Genomic DNA, 18,989 nt, shown 5'->3' with positions numbered 1-18,989 from the left:
TGGATTTAAACACACCATCTTTCAACTGCTTTCTGTTTCCGATTATTGGTTCAGAATAGCAAGTAGTAAGCTTCAAGCCTTACAATGTTCACAGCCAATAATGTATGGAGCTTCCTTAAACAAAAGCCACAGTAATATTGTTTGCTACTATAATAATGTATTAGCAAATGATGAGGCAGGGAATATCTTTGGAAATAAACAGAGGTTTACTTTTTTTGTCGTTACAAACATTATTTAAGATGTTTTCTAAAGCATTGATTTTACAGGCTCTCAAATATTAGCACCTTTGTTGTACATGATACAAACATTAATTAAAAATAGGTTTTCTTGGCAATGGTTTACCATTGCCATTTGAACAAAATAAAATACTCAGTAAAAAGGCAGTCCAAACTTCTTCAAGTCATCACACATTTGACTCTTCTGTCCACATGATGGTTTGATCAATGCTTTGAGATCCAAGATCCAAGATCTAAAAGGTCCGTCTTATTTAATTTTGAATTGTTTTCTCCCACTTGATTCTTTTACAGCAGCAGATTCAGCCTAGAGGGGGAGATCAAGATTGTTGGATACAATATTCAAGAAAGGGATAAATTCATAATACTTCTTTAATGTTAAATCTTACCCTTCTCTTCCTCGTGGCAGGGAAAAAATCTTCAAGGCGTGATTGTCTAGTTTGGCCCATTTGCATATTCACCTCCCTCTGCTTCCTTCTCTTTAGGAGCATCTCGCGAAACTTCTTCATGCGTCCCCGCACCCTTTCTTCCCTGAAAAACAGTAAATATGTTCACATACCAAAAGAAAGATACATCTAAAAACATCAATTAATGGCAAACACTCTATAATACTAGAATATGTAGGCATACTTTAAAGGTTTCTCCTTGCACAGGAACTGCACCAGACCTTCTTCATCAGGCTCACTCCAGGCCAGGACTGGGTCGTCGATTTTTGGAGTTTCGAAAAACAGCTTGCGGGCATCTTTATACTGCCAGTTTAAAGGGATAGGGTGCGTCTGTATATAATGATAGTCAAAGAAGCTGTTTATTATTGGTGTATAAAAAAAACAAATGTAAATCAAAGGCGGCAACACCAAGGCTCCAAAAATACAAATTTATTAAATTAAAAAGGCTGACACAGAGCGTGTAAGGTTTCGAGCCGCCGGCTCTTCATCAGACAATGTTTATCACAATCAGATGCTTCTTTTTATACACTCCGGATCACATGATCTCCTCTCACATATATGTCAACATATACATACATGCATATGTATACATACACAGTCGTTCATATATACATATACATACACATGAATACTTATACACATTCACATATAGTCTATAGCTTTGATATTAGAGAACGATTTAGAGAACGATCTTATAAGGAGTGGATACAGTCTTCACATGATCGCTTCAAAGATATGTCACAAGAAGAAAGCTCAGTTAAAAAAGTAACAAAAAAGCATGATCGTCGCATTACTTGTTATATGAAATATTCACAAGTGACTAAAGACATCAATAAAGTGCTGTTAAAACACTGGCATAATATTTCAAGTGATCCCACCCTCAAAGAGTGTTTTGATAAGTCACCCCGTTTGGTACACAAAAAAACATCTAATATCCGAAATATGCTAGTAAGAGCTGATCTAAAACCCACTCCACATTTTTAAAACACCATACTACAGGGTAATTTTAAATGTGACAATTGTTTACAGTGTAATTTTACATATAAAACATCTACTTTCACACATCCGCATACAGCGGAAAAATGTAATATTCGAGGCACTATTTCGTGTAAAACAGCGAACGTTATCTATATGCTGCGGTGCCCGTGTGGTTTATGTTATGTAGGTAAGACGAGTAGACCTTTAAAAATTCGTATTTCTGAACATCGATGCGCTATTTGACAACAGGATCCCAGAAGTCCGGTTGCGCAACATTTTTCAGTTATGAGACATTCCGTCTCTACTCTACAATATATAGGGATTGAAGTTGTGAAGTGTCCACGTCGGGGCGGTGATCTTAATAAATTGCTGTTGCAACGCGAAGCTTTCTGGATTTTCACTTTAGACGCATTGTCTCCAAAAGGTTTAAATGAGGAGTTTGACATTCGTCCTTTTCTGTAATAATTTTTTAATAAGTCTTTATTATGTAATAGTGTCCCAGAGATGAGTTGCGGCTGGAGGGGCGCCCGCTGCGGGGAAGTGTGTGGGACGAGTTGGCGGTTTATTCCGCTGTGGTAGCCCCGACTAATAAAGAGATTAAGCCGAAAAGACAATGAATGAATGATGAATGAATGAATGAAGGTTTAATAGGGGTTTGGTTTAAAGGTTTTTTGGCTATATTTTGTTGTATAGTCTGGTGTATCATATATATATTATTATTATTATATATTTTATTTATTTATTTTTTTCCCTTATTTATTTATTTTTCTGTATTATAATTTGTGATGCAATATTATAGTTTATTTATGTATTTATATATATATATATATATATTTTTTTTTTTTGTAATTTGATTTATAATATCAAAGCTATAGACTATATGTAAATGTGTATACGTATTCATGTGTATGTATATGTATATATGAACGACTGTGTATGTATACATATGCATGTATGTATATGTTGACAAATATGTGAGAGGAGATCATGTGATCCGGAAGTGTATAAAAGAAGCACCTGATTGTGATAAACATTGTCTGATGAAGAGCCGGCGGCTCGAAACGTTACACGCTCTGTGTCAGCCTTTTTAATTGAATAAACTTGTATTTTTGGAGCCTTGGTGTTGCCGCCTTTGATTTACATTTAATTTGCACTTTTTGCGGTTTTGGCTGAGCACCCAATTAAGAGAGATGTGCGTGCTTTTGTACATTTTTTTCAGTATAAAAAAAACAAGCCTGCAAGTTCAGCTTAAAGGGTTAGTTCACCCCCCCCCAAAATTTTTATTCTGTTATTAATTCATTTTGTTTCAAACCCTGAGACCTTCATCTTCTGATCACAAATTAATATAATTTAGACGAAATCTGAGAGCTCCCTCATCCTTCAAGTACAGCAGGCATGTCTAATCTCGGTCCTGGAGGGCTGGTGTCCTGCAAAGTTTAGTTCCAACCCCAATCAGACACAACTGGGCTAGGTAATCAAGCTCTTACTAGACTTTCTAGAAACATCCTTGCAGGTGTGTTGAAGCAAGTTGGAGCTAAGATCTGCAAGACACCGGCCCTCCAGGACAGAGTTTGGAAACCCGTGATGTTAGTGATGGTGAAATGAAGCTTTCTGAACCAGTGAAGTGCTCGACCCAATTGTATCAGAAAAAGGTTCGTTACTCGAAGCTTTCTGAATCAGAGCTTGATAAGGACCAATTTTGGTTAAAGTGTGGGAAAGCATTGTACTGCAATGATGTCAAATGTTCAAAACTGACCAACTCATTCATGTAGTAATACAACAACAGTAATATAAGCAAATTCAATAGCTGTAGTTTTTACACATAAGTATGTTACATTACACCATCGATGACTGTAGTAAAATCTAAGGTATTCAAAACTATTTGTTTACCCACTCGTTCCAAGCGGGGATTGAACCAGCGATTCCAGCAGGGGAGGTGAATGCTCTAGGAGGAGGCTATGTGAGTGATGCTTTCAGGGTGCACTCGCCAGCTGGCCTCCGTTAAACACTATACTACGAAATGCAGTGGTTTTCTTTAAAGATGGTTGTAAAAAATACGCTAATACACTTAAGTATGGTTCAAAACCTTTTTACTATGAATTACTATTATATTTTAGCTTAATTACTGGTGTGTGGGACTGGTGCAGTGCTTTGAAACAGTAGAAATGTATGTAATCGATGCCTAATCTATACACTTTACTAACCCATGAGGGTGTTTAAACCTTTGGATGAAAATTCGAAGAAGTGACGTAGGTATAGGTGAAAATGAAGCTTCGGATGTCACTGATCACGTGATGATGGCAAAACGAATCAAGCTCCTGTACACTGCTTCACTCAAGATGTATCCTTTTTTTGATACATGCTTCGAAGCCTTGGCGCACAACGTCACATCACTACCTGATGTACAGTAACAGTCCTGAAACATTCAAAGTCTAGAAAAGGAATCAAAACATTTTGAAAACATTCCATTTGACTTCAGAAGTTGGACTGTAAAGGGTCCTTGGAGATTTGTATGATTACAGTGAAGCCAAATAAAATGTTTCGGCAATGTTTTTGGTTCCTTTACATAATTCGAATCGTCTCTGGACCATGGTTGTCTATGGAGGTAGAGAGCTCTCGGATTTCCTCTAAAACATCTTAATGTGCGTTTTGAAGATGAACAAAATTCTCAGGGGATTGGAATAGTATGAGGGTGAGTAATTATTAACAGATTTTAAATTTTTGGGTCAATTTAACCCTTTAACTTCTACTATCTACAAGTACCTTTCTGTTGACATGTTCCATCACACCCTCTATTGTATGATGTTCTTTAATAAGCTTAAGAGCTCGACTCGGCCCAAGACCTCCAATTTTATCACAGTAGTCACAACCCAGTAAGATACATAGGTCCACAAACTGGAAAAGAGACACAGGTAGAAAACGGACAAAAAAACAACAAAAAAAACACACATTACACCCTCTGTATTATGCTCTTTTAGTATTTAGATTTTTACAAAGCAATTCAAATGTTAGTCAAATTCATATTGACTAACTAACATATTAACTACTATGCTAGATGTTTCTAATTACATCGTGACAATCAGGCTAGAGATTAATTGAGAAAAGCCATCAACAACTTCAGGAAAAAAAGCAACAAAAAAAAAAATGAACAGAAGAGAGACTGAATGTTTTACCTCTTCGTATTTTAGCTGTAGGGCTTCCAGTAGCTTTGGTAATGAGTACTCTGTGATCTCACTGAGAGAAAAAAAATTTATATTAGTCATATCTCTTTTGTGGCACAGATTGAACAAGGCACTGGACATAGAATGTTAATTTTGTCAATGAAAATAAGAGCAAAAATGTTCATTGATTACCTATTTTCTAAGGCTAGAAACAATAATCAAACATCAACATCATGAAATACTACCAGTGCAATACTACAACAATATTTACAATCAGCATGCAATATTGTTTACGAAAAAGACGAGACTAAAATAATCAAAAAGATAAAAACTAACCAACCTAATTTTCTGTTTATATCTGCACTGAAAAAAAAAAAATACTTTTCCTACTTGGATTTGTCTTGTTTCTAGGCCAAACATCTAAATAGTCTTAAATCAAGAAGCATTTTCTAGACAAGCAAAACATGATGCCTCATTTTCAGAAATATTGTGCCAAAATTAAGTGAGTTTTGACAATGTCTTTGGCCGCTTGACTTTGAAAACACTGTGATCCTTGTTGTCTTTTGAGGATGAGAGAGCTCTTGGATTTTATCTAAAATATTTTTATTGGTGTTTCAAAGATGAATAAAGGATTCAGGGGAGTTGAAGAACCCGAGGGTGAGTTTTTGTAGTTCTTTAATGTGACTAAACAATAACACTGATATTACTATTTTAAAGCATATCTTATTATGCTTTCTCCTGCAAAATCTATAATTGGAAAAAAAATCCCTATGACTGCTTTTTTTTTTTACCTGTCTCTCTTTGCATTCAGCTGGCGGAGAAGAACAGTTCCTCCAAATGCCAGTGTGTCCATGTCCTCTGAGGCCACAGCATTTACTGTGCCGATTTTGGCCAGGTGGGCACACAGAGCCTCTGCTTCACCTGGAGCCTGACAGTGAAAAAAAGTTCTCAAATTCAGATGAGAGAGAATTTAAATAAGCAAAACAAGCTAAATAAATTCATTAGAAAACAAAATACCTTGATACAAGGCACACCCATGAGATGCAGGAGACGAAGGCATTCTTGATTAAAGGCAGACCCTAAATTTGTGGAAAACAAGGTGTCAAATATAATAGTTATTATTACAAATATATTATTATTTTCATTAAAAATTCTATATTTTTGTTCTTCTGCAAATAATTGTATTGCTCATAAATGCATTTATAATGTTACAAGTACTTCTGAACTTTATATTATCAAAGATTATTAAAAAAGACATATTAGAAATTTAATGCATCATAATAAAATGTATAGAATAAATTGCATTTTAAAATATATTCAAATAGAAAACAGTTAGCTATGGTATGATGTAATAATATTCTAAAATACTATGGTAGTGATTAAAACAATGCAGCCCCTGTAAGCATAAAATAGCTTGAAAAAAAAAAACAACAACAACAAAGCCGTGAACAAATATAACCAGCTCCAAACTTATCGACTGAGTATATGAGGAAACATTTAAAATATACATTTTTCACAGATCCAGTTGCAACAGTGTTGAAGCCACATATTTACCTGTGTTGGGGCTCTGTGAGCTGCTCCAGCCTGTGCTTTGAGCTCTTTTCTCCAGCTAAAAAAATAACGTTTTACTAAATACAAACTAATTATATGTATATATATATATATATATATATATATATATATATATATATATATATATATATATATATATATATATATATAACTATTCAACAGAAGTCTGAATCTCACCACAGCTCTCTTTTGATGGGGTGGCTTTCCATCAAGTACAAAGACAGGCTTGATGTCATGCTCCAGGAAAGCAAGAGTGCGGTAAAACAAGCCAGCGAGGGGACTGCAACAATAGATATTCATTTTGTAAACAGAAACATATAACATGGAATAAAGAGCTGGGCAATTTGGCCGAAAATCTAAATCCCAATTAATTAAACAGTTTAACTCAATAACTATTCATGAACAATTATTTAATTTATTCATTAATTATTAATTATTAATTGATTATTAATTCATGTTTTATTCATATAGTTCACTGACAAGTTTTGTACAAGAAATAAGCTCACATATTACAATATTTATTATATATTTATTACAACATTAATTAACATTAATATTTATTACAACATTAATAATATTTTAAACAGTGCATTTATTGCATCTTCTATTTTAATGTAAATAATTATTTTAAATGAATGGAAAATATGCCGGCTCAAGGCATCTCTGACGCAGCTCCCAATCATTGTCACTGTAGTGCAAAGTAAGGCTCAATAACAGTTCCATCGTCTTACTTGACCCAAGATCAGATGTGGCCGCGAACCCTTGACTCTACACATGGTAGAGAACGTAATTGAAAAAAATGACCTTGAAAAATTTGATCGATTATGGGTTCTGAATGTTGATTTCAATGACCTTTTAATTAATCGCCCAGCCCTAGAAGGGCAATACAAAAAATGAATTGAACTGACCTTAGTTTCAGATGGCCAGGGAGAGCTGAACGGAACTGATTCACCACAATAGATGTATCTAGTGCGATAATCTTACCTGAATCACAGATAAATGACATTTAATACAGTTTATTTTGGGTAAATATAACAGAAAAGAGACAATTCTGAGAAGAACAGGGTTTTTTAAAGCTAAAAAGCTGCAAGGAAGTGCTACAAGGTGAGTGGAAAGTTTGAAGATAAAGAATAAAAATGGCAAAAAAGTATCAAAAACAAAACTGAACGATCACACATTTTATTAAGATAAATAAATGACACAATAAACAAACATTAGTATAAATTAAACAAATATTTAGAATTAAATTATAATAGCATACTGATTATACAATGAATAAATAAGATTAGAATATATAATATGTTATCCACAATTTGTTTAAAATTATGAAATAAATAACTAGGATAAAACTAAATATAAGTATTATTGTAAAATATTATTGTTTTATCTTAATAATTATTAAATTGATTAGAATAAACAAACAAACAAACAAATAAACAATAAATAATTAAATAGAGCACATAATTTATTATTCTGAAGGTTTTAGTTCTACAGGTTTTATGAAAGTTCATTTAAAAGGCCACATTAAAGACCATAGAATACATTGACACAACACAATCCATCACCATGTTTTAAAAATGTAAATATCTATGAACCACAAAATAAGTTGCATTAGCAATACTTTCTACAAATTTTCCAATATACTTCTACCTCGCAGTACCTAAAAAATAGGTTCTTTATTAAATCATTTGTTGCCTCACAGTACAAATACCTTAAAAATTCATTCAATCAAGATGCATTTACTTGAGAAGCAAAATGATAAAATATATGAAGTCTTGTTTTCTAAAATATTGATGAACAATTCATTCATTCATTTATTTATTCATTTTCTTTTCGGCTTAGTCCCTTTTTATTAATCTGGGGTTGCCACAGCGTAATGAACCACCAACTTATCCATATGTTTTACACAGTGAATACAACCCATTGGTGACATTTTAAATATATTCACTAAATACTGATTATAAGAAACTAATTCTAAACTAAAACATTATTCATGTGCTTTATAAAAATGTTAATCCTAAAGGTTTTGCCAGCAGAAATAACCCAAATGTTTCTTACACCCCCAATCACAGAGCAGTCAAGTCAGATAAAGATTTAGTTTTTTAAACAATTCATTATTTTCGATTTTTTTTGTACATTTAAAAAAATCACTTAAAATGTAGAGATTTAATTTAGATAAAACATGAAAAAGAAGATTCAGTGATATAGGGAAAAAACAGCTAAATAAATTTTAAAAAGTTAATAAAACTACAGGATGCATTTTAGGACTGTTGGGCCCCATGGCTGGAACAGTTTAGGGCCCCCAAATCACTATATATATATATATATATATATATATATATATATATATATATATATATATATATATATATATATATATATATATATATATATATATATGTCTGAATCCTTATTGTTAACGTTTAACTACATTATAACTTCAATGCATTAATCTTACCAGAATAATCGCCGATCTCTTTGCTGCGCATTGACGCTGGTGCGTCGAAATGAATTAAATGCGCTAATTTTGTAATCCCCATATTAAATTAGCAGCGTTTTTAGCAGTAAATAGTGCTCGATGAACTGTTGTTTTGGTCATTCATCGCACACACAGCTTCATTTCCGCATCGTGCCAGGGTCTCACGATGTTTCCATGGTAACATGGTACTGATAGGGTACTTCGACATACGTCATCAAATCGTTTCAAGACTTCCTTTGCTTACAACAGACTGACCCAACTCACTTGCCGTAGTAGACGGCGAAAGTGCGAAAAGAGTTTTGAAAGTGATGCGCGTGGGGAAGAAGCAGAGGATGGGCAGGCTCACATTATTCTAAATGTTTCATTAGGTCAACACGACCTAAACTTTTTTTTTGCAAATAATAAGAACTCATTTACCAAGTAAAGATGGAGCAAGGACTAGAAATGTCAGCAATGATTCCTGCACTGCAAGAATTAGCAAGGTAACGTCAATGGCTGCTAACAGCGACTATTATTTTTTTAAAGTGTCTTTAACATGACTAACGTTATTAAAGAATAAATCAAACACAAGGCTTGTTTTGTGTTTTCCAGTGCCAGTTCGGTTGAGTACAACCAGGCAGTGCAGAAACCTCGTCAGATACTTTGTCAGTTCATTGACAGGATATTGACAGATGTTGATGTCGGTAAGAAACAATAAACTGTATTTTGGGGTTTGTTGAGAATAGTTGTTCTTACATGAAAGTTCTGTCATTATTTACTAACACTTGTGCTTTTTCAAACCAAGCTGAATGAAAGTAAAGCTATAAGCTTGTAGTTGACTTTACATAAAACCCGAGAAATACTGAAAAATCTTAATGTAAAGTCCTCTGTGGATGATTTATGTTTTTTATATGCTAATAGTTATAAATGCTAATAATTATATTACATGTTAGATGAAACTTCTAAATAATGCTTGTCAAATGGCTTTCAGAGTGTGTTTTTTATTTCAATTGTATGTACAGCTTTATAGTCGAGGTATTTTATTTCAGTGTAACTTAATATATGTATAGTATAGGACAGTGGTTCTCAAACTTTTTTTCATCAAGTACCACCTCAGAAAAAAATTGTCTCTCCAAGTACCACAAAAATGAGCAGTATTGAAATACAGTAGCGTAGTAGACCCAGTAAAGCAGCTACAACTCTGCAAAGTAAAAAAAAAAATGTGGCAGATTACCTCAGAAATATAGGCTAAATGTCACATATGGCATATTATTTACATAATTTTTGAAAAATTTTGAAATGTGTATAGCATGTACATGACATATTTTATTCCTCCACGTACCACTAGAAGGAAGCCTGCGTACCACTATTGGTACACGTACCACAGTTTGAGAACCACTGGTATAGGATATTATGCCACCAAATTAAATTTATGGGACAATTATAATCCAGAAATGGATGATCAACATTGGCAGTAGTGTATGAGTGCATGTGTACATGTGAGAGAATATGGGTGTTGTCCAGTAATGGTTTGCAGCTGGAAGGGAATCTGCTGTGTAAAACATATGCTGGAATAGTTGGTGGTTAATTCTGCTGTGGTAACTCCTGATAAATAAAGGACTAAGCTGAAGGAAAATGAATGAATGAACGAATTAATTATAATACTTGTTTAACCTGTTAACTGCTGAAGTATCATTATGAAAATGAAATTTCAAACTTCATGTAAATCTTGGTGGCAACGCAGTGGCACAGTAGGTAGTGCTGTCGCCTCACAGCAAGAGGGTCGCTGGTTCGAGCCTTGGCTCAGCTGGCGTTTCTGTGTGGAGTTTGCATTTTCTCCCTGCGTTCGGTTGGGTTTCATCCGGGTGCTCCGGTTTCCCCCACAGTCCAAAGACATGCGGTACAAGTGAACTGGGTAGGCTAAATTGTCCGTAGTGTGTGTGTGTGTGTGTGTGTGTGTGTGTGTGTGTGTGTGTGTGTGTGTGTGAGTGTGAGTGTGTGTGAATGAGTTTGTGTGGATGTTTCCCAGATATGGGTTGCGGCTGGAAGGGCATCCGCTGCGTAAAAACATGCTGGATAAGTTGGCGGTACGTTCTACTGTTATGACCCTGGATTAATAAAGGGACTAAGCCAAAAAGAAAATGAATGAATGAATGAATGAATGAATAAATGTAAATCTTGATTTTTTTTTAATCTTTTTTTAATAAAAACACTTGGTAGATTATTGATGACGTGTGAAGGTAAAAAAAATGAAGTAAACAAATTTAAAATTAAATAGGTTTTCATTTCAAGTTTAAGTTGTTTTAAATTTGAGCCTAATACAAAAACAGTATCATCTCTGCTATATGCAATTAGTTTTTTTAACATTAGTAGATTTGTGTGTGTGCATGTGTGAGATTAATATGGCAAACGCCAAAACTTTATTCAAGATAAATTAATAGTCCTTTAAAAAAATAAACAATTTAATTTTGGCTTAAATGACCAAACAACACAAAAAATTTTTCTAATTAATTATATCAAAACAGATGTTACAAAAACTCAAAAAGGTGTTTACTTCCAACAGTCCAATAACAGCTCTAAATGACTCCAACATTTTTGTTACCCAACATTAGAGACTCTCCCTTTTTCCTGTCTCCCTATTTCTATGTCAAATAGTTTAATAAGATATTAGTGACATCTGACTACATAGATAAAAAATTCTAATTATTTCTCAAAATATTCTCTCATGTTCCAATGAAGAAAGGGGAACGACTTAAGGGAAAATGGGTGATATAATTAGTATTTTAAAGGATCTTTTTTCTCTTTAAAACAAATCAGTAGAACATATGAATATATTAGAAATTAGCATTTTTTATTTCGTTGAATTCCCTTCTAGCTTTTAATACAGTAATGTGTGAGACACTTGTCTTGCTTATTTGGTCTATTTTTATGACATTTTATCTCTATCACATTGTAGTTGCTCTGGAGTTATGCAAGAAGAGCAGTTCTGAGCCAGCGTGTGTGATGCTGTTAGACTTTGTGCAGCACATTATTAAATCCTCTTCACTGATGTTCATAAACCCAGCGTGCCTTTCTGATCACTTCAAAAACTCAGAGAACAGCTGCACTGGTGAGTTGGTCTATTTACCTTCGTTAGTATTTTTTGTACATGCATGTGATTCTGAACCACAAAGCCAGTCCAACCACAAAACAAGTACAAATGTAGTTTTTTTTTATATAAATCACAATTATACATCATTCCATTGATGTTTGGATTGTTATGACAGAACAAAATTTGGGTGAGATATGAATATTTGAAAAAAAATTGCAATCTGAGGGTAAAAAAAATCGAAATATTGAGAAATTTACATTTTAAATTGGAGAAATTAATTTCTTAGCAATTATTTTACTAATCAAAAACTAAGTTTTATGTATTTACAATAGGCATTTTACAAAGTATCTTCATGGATCATGACCTTTACCTAACATTCTAATGATTTTTGTTATTAAATAAGAACCCATACAATGTATTTTTGGCTATTGCCAGAAAATATACCTGTGCAACATAAGATTGGCCACATCTCCAAAACATTCCAAGGCATTTAAAGTCAGAGAATTTGTCTAAGTCAATGATTATCAGGGATTTTAGTTGGTCATTTAAAATTTTACCCCCTTTTAATCAAAATGTCTGATTATTGCTGCAAAAAATGACTATTTGTTGGTGATTTTTCTCAATTTACAGCATTATTTGAAGAATTTATTTTGTTGATGTAATCTTTGTGATTTTTTTTTCTTCGTTGCTTTTTTGACCTCAAGAACCTCTAATCTCTGTAATTTAAATAACAAACACTAAAAACAAAGAGGACGTGTTTACCTCTTAATTATACAAAGCCTACTCCATCATATTTGATACATGGCTCTAAATGTTGAAATTAAGTGTTAAGATCTCTTCAAAAAAAAAAAAAAGTACAAAAAATTTAACAATTTAATTTTATTTAATTTTTGCAGTCGATACAACAGATGTAACCTTGATTAAATTTTTACAACTAATTGATTTAGTTTTTTAGGGCAACAGCATGAACAGTATGTCTAGCAGAAAAAGACCATCCATATCAAAAGCTACAGGTCCAAAATAGTTTTAATGTTTCTAATTATAAAATACATTGTGTTAAATGGGGAAAAATGTTTTTTTTTTTTACCCAGACATTTAAAAAGAGCATATTTTAGAGCAGTAATCACAATACAGTGATATTGTGAAACCATGATATTTTTATCCAAGGTTATCATACTGTCAGAATCTTATACCAGCCCATGTCAAATCGCTAAACCAGATGAGTACTTTCTATATGCCAATATAAAGCCATGTAATACAAAACAATACTGATGATGCAGAAGGAATTCAAAGTGTTCTTCCCGGTCAAAAATAGCTGCACAAATTGAAAAAAAAAGCAAGCTTCCCAGAAGGCTGTGCCATTTGCTGAATTTTGTGTTCAATCCAGCGATGACAGAATCCCAAAATTCTGAATGAACACAACAGCTCATTATATTATATATTCATTATAAGTAATAGAAATTCAGCTTTTTAGTGATTGAAAGTCATGCAGTTTAGCATAATGTTTAGAGTGGGAACCTTGGACTGGTTTGTGGTCCAGGATCACAAGTATAACCATCATAGATTGACCGTCTACTTCTCCCTTCCCAGATTTCACTAAATGGATCATTAATCGCCTCTTACGAATTGCTGCTTGCCCAGAATGTGAAGACCTTCACATGAAGATCTCCTCAGTCATCTGTTCATTGCTTCATCTATTCAGAGCCAAGGCTCCAGTCGTGTTTAGCCTGTTTTCCACTGAGCTGATTTGTCTAATACAAGATCTGGTGCATAAGAACCTCATGACCCGACCATCACCACAGTGGCCAGTGGTGGTGGAGCGATTCTCCATCAAGTCTGGAGAGTCTGCCGTTTACTTGACTCCCACTATCCTCCAGCTGTCCTCTCTATCCTCAACTCAGGCATTGTTAGCAACATCATTAAGAGTTCTGACAGATGTTATTCAAGGCCTTTTCTTTCCAAGAGAAGTGGGCATTATATGGGACTCTACCTGTCTCATGCTGTCTAATGGAAGCCCCAAGCTCAAGGCAGTGTCCATGGTGCTTTTAACTCGCATTGTGACTCTAGGAGGCTTCCCCGAAGACCATTCACAGCCCTTTTTCTCAGCTTTTTTGCATGTCCTGGACTCATTACCTGCTTTTGATGAATCAGAGCTTGGTGTGTTCAGTAGGGAGTTTCAGCAGCTCTCTCGATGCATTTTCCAGCATGAAGAAGGAGCTCACAGCAGGTTTGAGAGAGTCCATCTGAACATGCTGATGGAGAGGCTTGAGAAACTGGTTGTTATTGGGGCACTGGAGCACTTGAAGGTTAAGGAGGTGAAAGCTACGCTTTGTGAAGTCTTCTGCTTTATCCTGGGGTTTGTTCCTCCTGGATATGAGTGTGCTTTGCAGATCCGGAAGGAGAGAGTTGCAGCAATTTGCAAAGCTCTGATTAAGACAATTGGAACCAAGGACCAGCATGAGGTAAACAGAGATTTTTTAAAACATGCAGATTAATCAAGACCTTTAATTTATTCTTTGTTCTGTTGTCCTGTTAATTTACTCAGTCTCAGGCCATCCAAGATGTAAGCAATCTTTCCTTTCTGTAGATCTTTTGCTGAAACTGTGAGCCAAGTCATTGGTTGCAAGCACTTTGAGATTAAAAAACACAATTACAAAAAATGAATACCCATGACCCCTGATGGAACATTGAGGTCCAATGATGAAGTGAAATGATCAGTGTGTGCAAGCAATTGAACATAATTTAGAATATAATGTTTTCTTGCATTATTTTAATGACCAAGGATCATGGTTTCAGCAAAAATATGTTATACTAAAGAAGAATGTTACCTTCATCTTAGATGGCTTAAAGGTTAGCAAATGTAATTGTTTTTGGAGTGAACTATGCCTTTAATGGAAGTTAGTCTATTTTTTTTATTAATTGATTAAATTCTTTTTTTTTATTGTTTACAATTTCCTAACCTTACATGTTTCCAAACCTATAAGACTTTGTTAAACAAAAAAAATTTGAGAAGCATAGAAGTTCAGTTATTCATGTTTGAGACACAAGAACAACCCTGATTCGTTCATTCATTTTCTTTTCGGGTTAGTCCCTTTATTAATCTGGGGTCGCCACAGCGGAATGAACAACTTATCCAGCATATGTTCTACGTAGCAGCTGCCCTTCCAGCTGCAACCCATTGCTGCAAAACATCCATACAGAATCATTCACACTCATACACTACGGACAATTTAGCCTGTCCAATTCACCTGTACTGCATGTCTTTGGACTTGCGGGGGAAACCGGAGCACCCGGAGGCAACCCACACGGGGAGAACATGCAAACTTCACACGAAACGCCAACTGACCCAGCAGAGGCTCGAACCAGCGACCTTCTTGCTGTGAGGCGAATGTACTACTCACTCTGCCACTGTGCAGCCCTACAACCCTGATTGGTTCTCAATCCAAGAGAACCAATCTTGAGTGAGTAAATGGTGAGGGAACGTTCATTTATGGGTGAACTATCTCTGTAATTATTTTAAATTTCTGAAACGCAGTAACTCAAATCTCATTCTCACTTATTTTAATTGAGGTTTAAAGTCATGTCGTGCTAAGGTATTGCTGTGTTCATGCAATTTACTTATTTTCTGTTGCATGAAATCTAGCAAAGCTTAGAAGGCTACCTGTATGCTGCCCTGAAGACAGACGCCATCGCTGCAATGCAGGACGTTCAGGCCAGTGTTTCTGATCCTGCTGATCCCAGAATGTATGAAGAAGAGCTTCCAGCCAAAAGACCAAACCTCTCTCTTCCAACCCAACTGAGGAGCAGGGACAAAACTCAGCCAATGTATATATTTTTCTCTATTTCTTGACATTCCCTCAGTTTTTCCTTTTATCATGTGTATTCATGTTGTCCACCATCAGGCAGGTGGACATGAAGAGCAGAAGTGAGGTTTGGGCAGCTGTAGACTGTCGTCTGGAGGAGTTACTGACACAGATGAGAAACCATACAGTGAGCCAATGCGTGAGTGCGGTTCAGGGACTTGCGGTGATCTTTCATCTGGCCGCACTTTGCTCAGAACACTCTCTGAAGGGACCACAGAGGTATGGTTTAATGTAAAGGGCTCTATTTTAACGATCTAGGTGAAAAGTCTAAAGCGCAGGGCGCAAAAGCATTAAGGGTGTGTCCGAATCCACTTTGTCTATTTGCTATTTTGTGCATGGCGCACTTTGTAAGTGGAAAAACTAAGTACTTCACTAGCGAGAAAACAGTTAAACAGACCATCTGCAGCAAGGATAAAGAACGAGCCTCCTCTATTCAGCCTCTTTACATTCTATTTATTTTACTTTTACTCTTTACTCCTTTACTTTCATGGATAAGAAAATGGTGTTGTACGCACTCCATTGAAAGACATCCATTAGCCTACATATTTAAGTTTAAGCGCAAATATTTGTTTTAAATCTATTTCTAAATTCAGTTCTAATTTCCAGCAAACGAATGAATGAACAAAAATAACAAAATGTTGTCTACAAATAGCAACAAATTGCACCATACATGATAGGGCTCAAAGTGTTACTTCAACCAAAAATTATTTATTAATTACTCACCTTTGTGAGAATGAATGAATAAATGTAAATCTTGATTTTTTTATTTTATTTTTTTTAAATAAAATCTTCAGAACACAAATTAAGATATTTTTGATGAAATTCAAGCACATCGACAGCAATGTTCCCATGACATTCAAATACAGAAAAGGAACCAGAAACACAGTAAAACATTCAGTGTGACTTCAGTGCTTTAGCTGTAATCATATGAAGCTCCAAGAACACTTTTGTTAACAAAAGAAATGTAAAAACGGCTTTGTTTTTTAAATGTTTAAAACTCTGACATTAAATTCTAACAAGGATCAGGACAAAAGAGTTTAAGAGTCACAGGCTCCCTCTGAGGTTTCAGATAGATTTTAAAATTCTCATGCTGACCAATGAAGCTTTACATGGTTTGGCTCCTCATTACTTCACCTCATTATGGTTCCTCGTTATTCATTCATTCATTTTCATTTTGATTAGTTCCTTTATTTATCAGGGGTCACCACAGTGGAATGAACTGCCAGTTTATCCATCATTTGCTTTACACAGCGGATGCCCTTCCAGCCGCAACCCAGTACTGGGAAACATCCATACACACTCATTCACACGCATACATACACTACAGCCAATTTAGTTTACTCAATTCAACTGTTGCCCATGTGTTTGGACTGTAGGGGGAAAACGAAGCACCTGCAGGAGGAGATCATGCAAACTTCACACAGAAATGCCAACCGGCCCAGCTGGGACTCGAACCAGTGACCTACTTGCTGTGAGGCAACAGTGCTAACCACTGAGCCACCGTGTTCGCCGGTTCCTCTTCATATTACTGTTAATCTTTTACCAGCCTAGTCTCGATCTACAATCTTCTAATTATGGTCTTTTAGTGGTAACCAATACTTGTTTACATTCCGTTATTATTATTATTTTCTTTAACTTTTTCTTTGATTTAAATGTTTACCCGTATCTTTTTCTGTGTAAAACACATTTGAATGTACCTTTTAAGGTGCTTTAGAAAATAAAATAGTGTTTTTATTTTAATAAAAATATGTTTATTTTAGTAAAAATGTTATTGTCATGAGTTTATCAGGATGCGCGTTTAATATGAGCAGCATGATTTACTTGCATTTAAAGTCAGCTGTGCAACACGCAAGCATTATATTTCCCATAGTAAATGTAAAGTGTGACCTGATGTGGAACAATTTGCCAGTCAAAGGTGTTTTTACTTCATGTAGAATGCTTTGAGTGTTTTTGGTTCCTTTTCTGTACTTTGAACGTCTTGTTATTGCTATTGCTGTATATGGAGGGTGTGAGAGCTCTCAGATTTCATCTACAAATGGTCATTTGTATTGCAAAGATGAACCAAGGTTGATTGTATTGACACAAGGGTAATTAATTTATTATAGAGACACATTTTTGGGGTGAACTAGCTATTTAAGATCTTTGTGTTGCATGGTTATTGATGCTTATTCTTAAATTCCTCTTCCGTGGCAGAGGAGAGAAGTCATCAGAGTCCTCAGTTGTAGCTCAGCTCATTTGGTTAAAGCCTCAGATGTTGGCACAAGTTGTGGAGAGCTGCCGCACCGTATTGGCAAACAACTATAATGAAGAGCATCTGGAGCATCTGGTGGAGGGAATTGTCAGGATTCTTGATGCTGTTCTCTACCTTAGCAGTGAGTGCTTATTTTTTTTGTAAGATCCTAGATTTGACTCAAAGGAGCATTTTTTCAACTTGGTTATTTTTAGGTACTTTTTTGAAAAGCTCATAAATATTTTCAAGGTTTATTACAAGTAAATGCTCTTAAAATAGTATCTGCTCAGAAAAATAAATCACTATAAACAAAATTAAATGCATCATAAAAATTCATGTAACTGTAGAATAACTCACTACTAGGGGTGTAGCAATTCACCGTGAGTCAATTAGAAATCGATTCAAATATGTGACGATTTACAGCTTTTCTCAGTCGCTTTGGTGCATTTCTCACAACACTGTTTACATTTACACACAGTTAATTAGTAATTTCTCCACATAAATGTAGCAGTTTCTTATTTCTTCGAACAAATTGAAAATGCTTTTGGACATGCATCAATTGCTTTTATACAACTCTGCTCTTTTATAACATTATCATTTGCCTATGTCATGTCAGTCAAAATGAACTAAACTTGTGAATGCTGACTAGTCATTCCATATAAAACTAATAGTCTTCATTTCATTACCTCGCTGACTGAGAAAAACTGTAAACCGGTAAAAATGCGCATCGCCATACATGTTTTGAACAGAGGGGGGCGCTGTGTTTACAGGTGCAAACTCTCTTAACCTGCACATCAGCAGCGAGTAAGAAGGGGGGCAGCATAGTAAAAGGACAGTAGTGAAGTGTGTCAGACAAAACACAAACTGTGCAAATACCGCAAAAAGACGTTTACTTCCACTAACAGAACAACAAACGTTCAGAACAACAGACTTCTATATGCAAAAAAAATATTAATT

General features: G+C 34.9%; 2 protein-coding genes across 4 annotated transcripts in view; one reads left to right on the top strand and one right to left on the bottom strand.

Annotated features, from left to right (window-relative positions):
• Nucleotides 1–187: 187 nt before the first annotated feature.
• On the bottom strand, nucleotides 188–9,034 carry zgc:110269. 2 transcript variants are annotated; one of them, NM_001017611.2, is made up of 11 exons: nucleotides 8,849–9,034; nucleotides 7,299–7,374; nucleotides 6,568–6,670; nucleotides 6,373–6,427; nucleotides 5,836–5,897; nucleotides 5,610–5,746; nucleotides 4,831–4,891; nucleotides 4,421–4,552; nucleotides 864–1,009; nucleotides 623–764; nucleotides 188–540 (listed from the first exon to the last, which is right to left on the bottom strand). In NM_001017611.2, the coding sequence occupies exons 1-11, from the start codon at nucleotides 8,928–8,930 to the stop codon at nucleotides 484–486; spliced, it is 1,053 nt and encodes a 350-aa protein (NP_001017611.2). In that variant the 5' UTR covers nucleotides 8,931–9,034; the 3' UTR covers nucleotides 188–483. The 2 variants fall into 2 exon arrangements, 1 of the variants encoding a protein (NP_001017611.2); XR_012387310.1 differs by lacking the exons at nucleotides 188–540; nucleotides 623–764; nucleotides 864–1,009 and adding an exon at nucleotides 2,503–3,076 and having other exon boundaries at nucleotides 3,237–4,552.
• Nucleotides 9,035–9,131: 97 nt separating this feature from the next.
• The window catches only part of atr (ATR checkpoint kinase), a 65,244-nt gene continuing 55,386 nt past the window's right edge, over nucleotides 9,132–18,989 (top strand). For both annotated transcript variants that reach the window (XR_012391287.1, XM_691071.10), the window contains exons 1-7: nucleotides 9,132–9,351; nucleotides 9,461–9,552; nucleotides 11,805–11,957; nucleotides 13,530–14,401; nucleotides 15,583–15,764; nucleotides 15,842–16,021; nucleotides 17,996–18,174. Coding sequence is in view for 1 of the 2 variants with exons in the window: in XM_691071.10 (XP_696163.5) it covers nucleotides 9,296–9,351; nucleotides 9,461–9,552; nucleotides 11,805–11,957; nucleotides 13,530–14,401; nucleotides 15,583–15,764; nucleotides 15,842–16,021; nucleotides 17,996–18,174 (1,714 nt within the window). In the remaining variant the exon portion in view is untranslated. The remainder of the gene's footprint in view (nucleotides 9,352–9,460; nucleotides 9,553–11,804; nucleotides 11,958–13,529; nucleotides 14,402–15,582; nucleotides 15,765–15,841; nucleotides 16,022–17,995; nucleotides 18,175–18,989) is intronic.

The sequence above is a fragment of the Danio rerio genome, chromosome 2, assembly GCF_049306965.1.
Source record: "Danio rerio strain Tuebingen ecotype United States chromosome 2, GRCz12tu, whole genome shotgun sequence".
NCBI lineage: Eukaryota > Metazoa > Chordata > Actinopteri > Cypriniformes > Danionidae > Danio > Danio rerio.
Note: the sequence above shows the minus strand (reverse complement) of the source record. Positions and strands in the feature narration are given on the sequence as shown.